This window comes from Nicotiana attenuata, chromosome 10 (genome assembly GCF_001879085.1).
Source record: "Nicotiana attenuata strain UT chromosome 10, NIATTr2, whole genome shotgun sequence".
Taxonomy (NCBI): Eukaryota; Viridiplantae; Streptophyta; class Magnoliopsida; order Solanales; family Solanaceae; genus Nicotiana; species Nicotiana attenuata.
In genome coordinates this window covers 50188279-50197725 of record NC_031998.1, presented here as the reverse complement: position 1 = coordinate 50197725, position 9447 = coordinate 50188279, and the positions used below count along the sequence as shown (strand labels likewise).

Here is a 9447-nt window from a genome sequence, read left to right as displayed (position 1 = left end):
ATTAGATTTCTAGCACAATCTTCTTTCATTCAATTCTTGCCCAGAGCAAAATCTAGTCATTTGACAATGTTGATATTTCCAGATATTGTAGGTACATTCAAAGACAAACTGGATTATTGGAACCAGAAATAAGAAAATGAACAATGTCCCATGCTCACAAATCACAATTATGGCGTGGTTAAAGCTATAGGAAATTATGCGGGATTGACCTTTTTAGATCCACCATTTATATTTTGATCTCATTAAGAAAAGTTTGGTAAAATAGTTCAGCGCCAGAATTTTAAAGTTAGCTGTCAGAATTTTCAGTTTTGGTAGCGCGTTTCAGAATTCTGTCAGTGTGCTTCGAAATTCTGGAGCATGCTTTAAGATACTGGCAACGAGACTATTTTTTAGAATTTTTCTTAACGGGGTAAAAATATAAACAGTACTCTCTCCGGTCCAAAATAAATGATTTTTTTTTAATGTTTTCACACAGATTAAGAAATTTACCTTTTAACATTAATTAGCAATAGAATTGATCATATTAACCTTTACTATCTCACATAAACACTCCTAACACATATTCCAACACTATTTACTCCAAGGACAATGTAGGAAAAAAATAATTAATTCATTCTTGAAATCTGAAAAAATCACTTATTTTGGACCACAAGAAAAATGCCAAAAAATCACTTATTTTGGACCGGAGGGAGTAGCACTTAATGATCCTATTTGTGGAGATCTCCCTTAAAACTATTGAAAGCACGAATTCGCCACTCAGTCGGTGGGTGGGACGTACAAATTCTGTATAATCATACCTAAATATACCATAACGACCTCTATTTTAAGCAATTATTGGCTATCAAATAAATTTGAAATAATAACATTTCAAGTCCTGTACTTAACCAGAAAGTTGATCCTAACAAACATACATGTATCATTTTCTTTCTCTTTTTTCCTTTTCCCCATCTGTCTTTACAAAATGCTTAGTCTTTTACTTCCACTTGGAGTTGTTGCACATATTTAAATTTGTTGTAAACAATAATTGGTACTACACTGAGGGAAAATACTTGGAAAGACCATAAGGTAGAGAATAGAACTCTTCACTCCTAGGATCTTTGTCAAAGTATTTGAACTTTGCCCACCAATGGCTGCCATTGTCTCTCTTCGTCGTGGCATGTTTGCGAGCAAGAGTTATGTCCAAGAACAATGCCACAATCCCCGCCACTGTGGCCGGGGACGTGAAGATCACTTGCATTGTTTTATTAAACTGCAAGTGGTTTTTAAGTCCAAAAACAATTGTCACTCAATACGATAACGTCTAAACATTGTTGTATTGAATGAGAAACGTCGATAAAGGGAAGTCAATGATGAATTTGACATATGTACTTACCCAGGCAGAGCTAGAGTGAACTGGACCATCACCCGTTGTTATCACATAACCATTGAAGTATTGTGGAACAGAAAGACCCAAATAGATTGAGAAACCTAATATAAATTTAGTTCTGAAGCTGTTGAGGTTGCAGAATTGAAGTAAACCAAGACCAGCAGAAGCTGCATGAGTTAATCAAATGTCAGAATAACAAATCATATACTCATAATATATAGGCAAAAGCAGCGCTCATTCTTCTTGAATGCAAAGGATGAATGAAGTTGTAGTTGACTTTAAGCGCCCCTGAACTATCCATAGTCGTCTATTTACGGGCTTGCACTAAGTCATCAATCAATTCGTTTTTCCGCTTTCTATCGCACGCTTCAATTATTTGTTTATATAATGGGTAAAGTTTAACTAACAGGAAGTGACTATGAATTATTTCCAAGAAAGCGGCCGTTCACGTCAGGAATAGAGGCCGTTATGGATGTACTTGCTTTTCCTTTTATTCGTCGAGATTGAGTCGGTGTTTAGTGTACCGCTATTTTCATCTGAAACGGCCTTTCAGCCTTCACAAGGTAGGGGCAAGGTCCACATACACACTATCTCCCTAGATCCCACTTGTGGGATTACATTGGATATGTTGTCGTTGTTGTATTTTAGTTTGTGATGTTGATTTCTCATACTCAACATTACATTGTTTAAACTAGAATATTGAAACAAGAACTTGCATGTTTGCTATGAGTGAGAAAGCACATACACATGAGGGCAAAAAAAACACAGTACAAAGCTCCAATGATAGGCAGTGGTATGGAAGCAACAACAGCTCCAAATTTTCCTGTTCATGGACAAGAAGGTGCAGCATTAGTTAGAATGAGTTGAGAAGAGAAAAGCATGAACATACATTAGAAAGAGAGAAGAAATGACATGACTCGAAATGGCTTATAACCATAGGCGGATCCAGGATTTTAACGCAATGGGGGCATCGGTATGCTGCTCAACCAGTGCCCCCTAAAGGCTTTTAGTGTTCAAATACCAAGTGATTTAAATTAAACCATTTTCAAGATATACATATATGCATATACAAGATTTCCACTAAGGTTTACAGAGTCCCGTGACCCCTCAAGGTTACACTATAACCATTATGTGAATCAAAACTTAAAACAGAGGAGTTGAGTAGCCCAAATCTGTACAAATCACTTTGGATACCTTGACTTAAAAATGTCTCACTTAGTAAACACTATCAACTTGGACAATATACTTGAATATCTTACCTAATACAGAAAAAAACAGCATAAATATTGCAGATATTTGAATCACTCTTCTACTTCCAACTCGCGTCAACGCCAAAAGACCTACATTTTCACTACATAGATCATAAAAAAGCATTAGATCATATGGTCAAGCATCTAATGGGGGGCATAAAATTCCTAGAAAAAAAATGGTGTTTGAAATTAGATGCAGCAGAGTTAATATATTACACTGATACAGTAGAACCAGTTGCAGTTCCCCATAGACCATTCAGCAAAATGCCTAATCCCTGCATTTCATGCAACAAAAAAGCAAACTTGAGTTCTGCAGACAAATTTTACAATGGAAAAAGGAAATCAACAAAAACCTTAAATATAATAATCCTGGTACATCTACCAACCAGCCAACCAGCTCCGCGGCTAAGTACTGAATTCGGTGTATGTGTTACACTGCCATATCTTGCAGCTGCAATAAATGCTCCAGTAGACTGCCAAAAATAACAAAAAATAGGATAACTTCAGAGTAAAAAATTTCATCTTCCGAAAGAAGTCTCAACATATATATAATAACTAGTTGAGCCTCAAAGATTTCAGAGTCTAGTAACTAAAAATGATAATTGACTTCTTCGAAAATTCAGTATATTGAAATAGCTAGCTTATGTATCTTACACATAGATAAAGCTATGTTTATTTCTACCAAGAGAGAAACATGAACCAAGTTAGGACTATATATAGACCTCGACAAGAGAAACTAAAGCTGCCGCCATCATCACAAAGGCTTCTCCAGCATACACTTTGGGAGCGCCCCATTGCCATGGATAAGGAAACCTTATCCTGCATTTCCCAAAAGTCGTTGTGAGAGCAGAAAATAAAACAAGTTAGTAGAAGCTACTCCCCAAAAATCGACGTCATATATCATACCATGAAGCTCCACTAATGAAGCCAGAGCGATCAACACGACAACTGAACTGAGTTTGTGGGGATCTATTGTTGTATGCACCTGTCACTGTGAGAAGAGCTGCATATGCCCACACTATTCCAACTGATAATAGGACAGCAAATCGCTCAAATATGGGATGCTTTAGTTTCCACATATGAGGAATGTACTGCACAAATACTTATTGTTTAGTTTGTGCTGCTTTTCCCCACAAAAAGAAGACAATATGAATGCAATAGAACAAGATGTTGGGCATCATCTTTTGTACCACTCAAAGGGTAAAAACCATTTGTATCATGCATTTTTTTAGACAGTAATAAGTGCAATGAATGCATGATCTTAAGAACTGAACTTGACAAACTAGTGAAGAAAAGGCTTACTTGGGACAACAAAATCAAAATGATCAACTGTGGAAGGCCAATTTCAACACATTCTGCCAGCTGCCAATATCAATCAACAGAAGTGAAAAATAACAACAACAACAAACCCAATATAGTCCCACAAGTAAGGTCTGGGAAGGGTAGATAGTACGCAGACCTTACCCCTACAATGAATGTAGAGACGCCTGTTTCCAGTACACCCTCGGCAAGAGGAAAAATGAGAAAAGAGCAGTAGCGACAAGCAATAACGAGAACAAAATAAAAGAAAACAAGGCGAAAGGAACAACAGAAGTGAAAAAGATGTTAATTAGGAAGATATTTTCGTATATAAAAGATAGAATTAACCAATTAATCAGAGCTCTTACAAGCGGAAACCCTTGCACATATAGGCCAAGGCCAACAAGCAACACCAGTGGAGCTGCAGAGAGAGGGGATAGGAACCTATATATATACAGTCGAACAAATGGAATCAAACATTCTATTTACAATAACAAATGCTTAAACTATGGCGACGAAAGGATGTAAAATGACCACCTTACAACAATTCTCCAGATTCCTAGAAAGCCAATTAGTATGGGAAGTATGGATGCAATCATCAGAGCTCCTTGCATTCCTCTCATCGTCTGTTTAAACCTCTGAAGAACATTATCCAATAGAAGTGTTAGAACCGCTGCTGTTGTGTTGGGATCAAACTCAAGCATAAAAATGGAAAACGGATGTAAGAAGAAGGAATATGCCAACCTCATGAGGGTGAAGATATGTATTGTATCGACTGGATAATGCAACAAAAACAGTTGGAACTATGAATGTGAATGATCCACCTATCACCACAGGAAGACGGGTGCCAAACCAAGATTGCAAAAGAGTGTTCAGCCCAGCGACGAAAAGCAAAGTTTGAATTACTTGAGCTTTCTCCTCCTGGATGACATATAATTTTGAAACCATATATACTGTTAGTACAAATAGTATTACTCCCTGGGCTCGAACGTGTAAACTCAAAATTGCTTTCAAGGTAGGGAAGGGATTACTCAGAATTATTGATACTTACATTGCCACCACCCATTTGAGGAACAATGACGGTTGGGATGATTACACTAGTCCCAAGCATGACTAAGTAGTGCTGAAAACCCAGAATAATGGCCTCAGCTGCATTATTTAGACAAGTAGGGAGTCAAAAAAACTTTGTATTGTTTGTCCACTTAGGTTTGCAAGATATGTTTGGGCATTTAATTAAATTAGAAAATCTGATCCCTTTGATGATCAAATCAGGAATCATAGATTCTCATTTCGAAGATCGACACCAATCAATCAACGGGACGGAACACCTTAATCCTAAATCAGTTGGAGTAAGCTATATGAATCCTCCATATCCATTCTGCTGGATTCAAACCGGTTACATTCCAATATTGAATAGTACCTGGGACGAAGCTATGTGTGGTCAAGGATGGTGAACTAAACACTCTTCGACGAAAATTATACTGTGCATAGGGTAAAATATTACTACTTGTTATTGATAAACAAAAAAATAGACTTGGAACACCCTTTCATAGCCCACTGGCAAAGGGTGTTTGAATTTCCTGGATTCGCTACTGAATAGTACTCTGAAAGGATTTAAAATTTGGTTGAGGAAAGCTGGAGGTTGATCACTTGCGGCAAACAAGCCACAAAATTATGAAATCGGTTATAAAAAGACAGAATGAGAAAAAGCTAATAAACAAAAAGTTCATCAACTCAATCAATCAATTACTCTTCAATCATAAACTAGAATGATCAAGAATTTAATATGTAATGCAAATTACATACCCCAAGAAGGATTACTGTTAACACAGTAATCAACCCCAGGTAATTGGTCTTTCACTGGGTGTGGCACCAATTCATCTGCTTTCGGCGGTGGTGTCATCACTCTGTTTGAGTGTTTTCTCTATACCTCCCTGAGTTAACTCAAACAACAAAGAGTAACTACAAGCTCCCCACTTCTTCTTCTTTCTACATAATATATGCTAAAATACATAAAATGTATAGTATCAACCATGCAAGAATAAATTAACATGGAGTACGTATACAGTAGGGGCTGAACTATGCTTTCGTTAGCGACTTCACGCATACTCATTGTCGTTAGCTCAAATTGTATTTTTATATATATAGAAAGAGAAAATGGAGATTTTTTGTTTTAAGTATGTATTTATACTAAACTGTTCCAATGTTCAAACTGACGAAACGCGTTAGGAGAGTGCAGAATAGAGACTAGCCGAACATAGAAGAGTGAGTGTTGTCGAGCCTAAAGCCCACAAAATCCCAAAGGTTAGTTCAAGTTAGGTAGCTATATTTTCATACTCAACATGAAACATGAAAATAGTACTCTTTCTGTCCCAATCCATGCAATGCATTTTCCTTTTATGTCTGCTCCAAAAAGAATGATATTTTTTCATATTTAATTTTTTCAACTTTCCGACTACAGTAGTCAGAAATTTCGATTGTTTTATGATCGCTTTGCACATTAAAGTTTCCGACTACCATTATTTATAGTCACTCAAATACTTATAACTTGTTTTAGATCATACATCACATAAAATGGGCTGGGGGACGAGGGAGTAGGAATTTATATTCCTAATTTGTACTGTGGAGTAAAAAATAAGGAAGAAGAAAATGGACAAGTTAAAGTGTTAAAAATTAGAATTATGGTTAGGTAGTGACGTGGAGATTAAAATCTAACCAACGAACTTTTGGAAATTGATATGGACTGCCACAGATTTTCTCTTAGAAAAGTGACCTACCGTAGACACTTTGGGGTTTGAGTACTCTAACAAGCAAACTGTATTACTACAAGAAATGGTCATCTCAGTCTCTTTAGTAGAGTATATCTTTCTTTAGAAAGTCCAGCGCTCAGCTCCATTCCCATTTCTAGGTTGCCTTGTTTATAGGGAGGTGGGTTCAAATTCTATAATTAGAAATTACATTACCTATTTCCAAATAAAAGTTAACGTTTTTGATTGGACACGAAATTTAAAAGAAAAAAGACTTTTAATCTAGTACAAGTCATTGTCAAGTGTGAACTTTATTTTAAAAAAGTAAAAACACGAATGATATTTCGCTAAAAGTAGGGTGCGCACTTTGCGTGTTGTCCCCTTGTTAATAAGTAAATAACTTCTTTAAAAATTACATAAATAATATTAAACAATGTTTTGAGTTATAATAAAAAATAAAATAAAATGTATAACTTTCTAAAAATATATATATTGGTCTCATATTCAGCGCAATGAAAGTCCTTATAGTTTTAGAAGAATATCTTATGATAATTATTGTTATTTTATGCTTTGGTAATAGAGAAATCCGTCGCTAATCTCATTTAGCGACGGATTAGCGACATATTATCAAGAAATTCTGCTAGCTACGACCGAATTAGCGACAACGTTCTTAGCTAATTCCGGCTTTTTTTTAGTAGTGAGATAATTAACGACAACTCATTTAGAATCAATTTTTTCTCCTATTATTTTATCGTTATTGTTTTAAGTTTGCATACATTAATAAAAAATAATAATTGATTGTATGTTGTTTTATAATTAGTGAATAGATTCTACATAATGAGAATAAATGATGTTTGGAAGTCGAAATAATTATTGACTGTAGTTTCAAATATTATACAAAAGTTCAATAGATAAAATTTAGTTGATTTCAAAATTATAGATATTAAAACACTTCAAATAAGTAAATAATATATTTAATTTTTAAAATATTAGAATTTTGTATATAGTTATAACAAAGAGTTATTTAATAACTAAAATTTTAGTTGATTTAAAAATTTTAAATACTAAATTATAACTTTATCCAGTGGTTAAGTTAAGAGTATTTTACCTTGTTTTCCAACTACACTAAAGAGTATACTATTTATTTTTCATTATTTTTTTGTATAGTTGTCAAGTATTATTTCAAAACTTCGATTTTAAGTTTTTTATAGTACTCATGATTTTTAGATGGTTAGAATGGGCTAAAGTTATAGATAGCAAAAAAACTACAATTAATAACATAAGTACATTTTCAAGTAAATAATAATATAAATTGATGTATATAGAGTAGTTTAAATATTTTATTGGAAGAAAAGTGTACTACATTGAATGGAGCTTTGCACGTTCCTAAAATATTCTATGCACGTAGAATAAGAAGAAGAAAATTATAAACTAATTGTTTGATTTTTATATGGTAAACTTAATTGATTTGATGTCCTAAATATTATGATTTTCCGTGTAGGGAAAACTTTAATAAGTAAAGTTTTAATTGACTTCAAAATGGTAAATATTATGGGGATAATTAAATGTTATTTTATCTAGTGCGAACTCTATTTTAAAGGGGTAAAAAAGATCAACGATATTTCGCTAAGAGCCTTCGTGCTTTTAATATAGTACTAGTTACTATGTACGTGCGTTGCACGTAAATCTTTAGTCAGAACTTTTATGTGAAAGAACAACTAACTAAATTTAGTAACAAATTATTTACAAGATGAAATGTGACGACCCAAAGGGTCATCACTTGTTTCCTTACTCATTCCGTACTTCTGAGGCCTTGAAAGCCTCATTTAGGGTTGCCTCGATTTGCTTGCGCAGTCCGGGCGCGTAGCCGGAAATCCTAAATATGAATTCTGTGAGAAAAATACTAAATTTTGATATTAAATTGAATAAAAATTTGACTTCGGTAAACATTTTTGGTAAACGGACCCGGACCCGTGATTTGACGGACCCGGAGGGTCCATAGGAAAATATGGGACTTGGGCGTATGCCCGGAATCGAATTCCGAGGTCCTAAGCCCGAGAAATAAATTTTTGTGTGAAATTATTTTTCTAGAATTAATTAAGAAAATTGGAAATGAAATTTGATTAGGTGACTATGGTATCGGGCCTGTATTTTGGTTCCGGCGCCCGGTACAAGTCTTATATATGATTAAGCACTTTCTGTAAAGTTTGGTTTAAAACGGACGTCGTTTGACGCGTTCCGGACTTGAAATGGATAATTTGATGTTTTATGAAATTTGGAAGAAATCATGGGTTTTGAGGCCTAATTTGATGTTCATGATGTTATTTTGGCGATTTGATAGCACGGATAAGTCTGTAGGATGGTTTTGAGGTGGTGTGTATGGTTGGTTTGGATTCCCGAGGGCTCGGGTGAGTTTTGAGTAGGTTCCGGGATGCCTTAGACTTAAAATATCAGCTGTTGCAGGTTCAGGAAATATTGCAGGCCTCTGAACCCTCTAGAGCGGTCCGCGAGAAATCGCGTGCGGCCGCGGTCGCCTTTGCGCGGTCCGCGGTGGGTGCTATGCGGCCGCGGTCGGCTTTGCGTGGTCCGTGCAGGGCTAAGATCCGCAGGTCTTCAGGTAGGCCAGGCCAGCGCGGCCGCGGTCCCTTTTTGCGCGGTCCGCGCTGGGACTTCAGAGGGGTATATATAGACGGGAATTTCAGTTATTTTTCACTTTTCAAAATCCAAAACATAAGAGGCGATTTTCCAAACAATTCTTCTTCTTCAAAACGATTGGTAAGTGATT

General features: G+C 35.6%; 1 protein-coding gene across 2 annotated transcripts; it reads right to left on the bottom strand.

The window, feature by feature from the left end:
* Positions 842-6064, bottom strand: LOC109233507 (nucleobase-ascorbate transporter 4-like). 2 transcript variants are annotated; one of them, XM_019399395.1, is made up of 14 exons: positions 5722-6064; positions 4967-5064; positions 4660-4836; positions 4453-4553; positions 4284-4359; positions 3919-3978; positions 3523-3707; positions 3339-3435; positions 2970-3089; positions 2833-2891; positions 2626-2717; positions 2112-2189; positions 1373-1533; positions 842-1249 (listed from the first exon to the last, which is right to left on the bottom strand). In XM_019399395.1, exons 1-14 carry the CDS (start codon positions 5816-5818, stop codon positions 1031-1033), a joined length of 1620 nt encoding a protein of 539 aa, XP_019254940.1. In that variant the 5' UTR covers positions 5819-6064; the 3' UTR covers positions 842-1030. The 2 variants fall into 2 exon arrangements, with proteins under 2 accessions (XP_019254940.1, XP_019254941.1); XM_019399396.1 differs by having other exon boundaries at positions 3003-3089; positions 5722-6062.

Bases quoted from the DNA above. Each gene is read 5' to 3' on its own strand.
- LOC109233507 (XM_019399395.1), bottom strand. From the start codon at position 5,818: ATGACACCACCGCCGAAAGCAGATGAATTGGTGCCACACCCAGTGAAA. The intron at 3,979-4,283 runs GTAAGAGCTCTG...TGATATTGGCAG, and splicing joins ATGTGCAAGGGTTTCCGCTT to CTGGCAGAATGTGTTGAAAT. The intron at 1,534-2,111 runs GTATGTGCTTTC...TAACTCATGCAG, and splicing joins TGTTTTTTTTGCCCTCATGT to CTTCTGCTGGTCTTGGTTTA.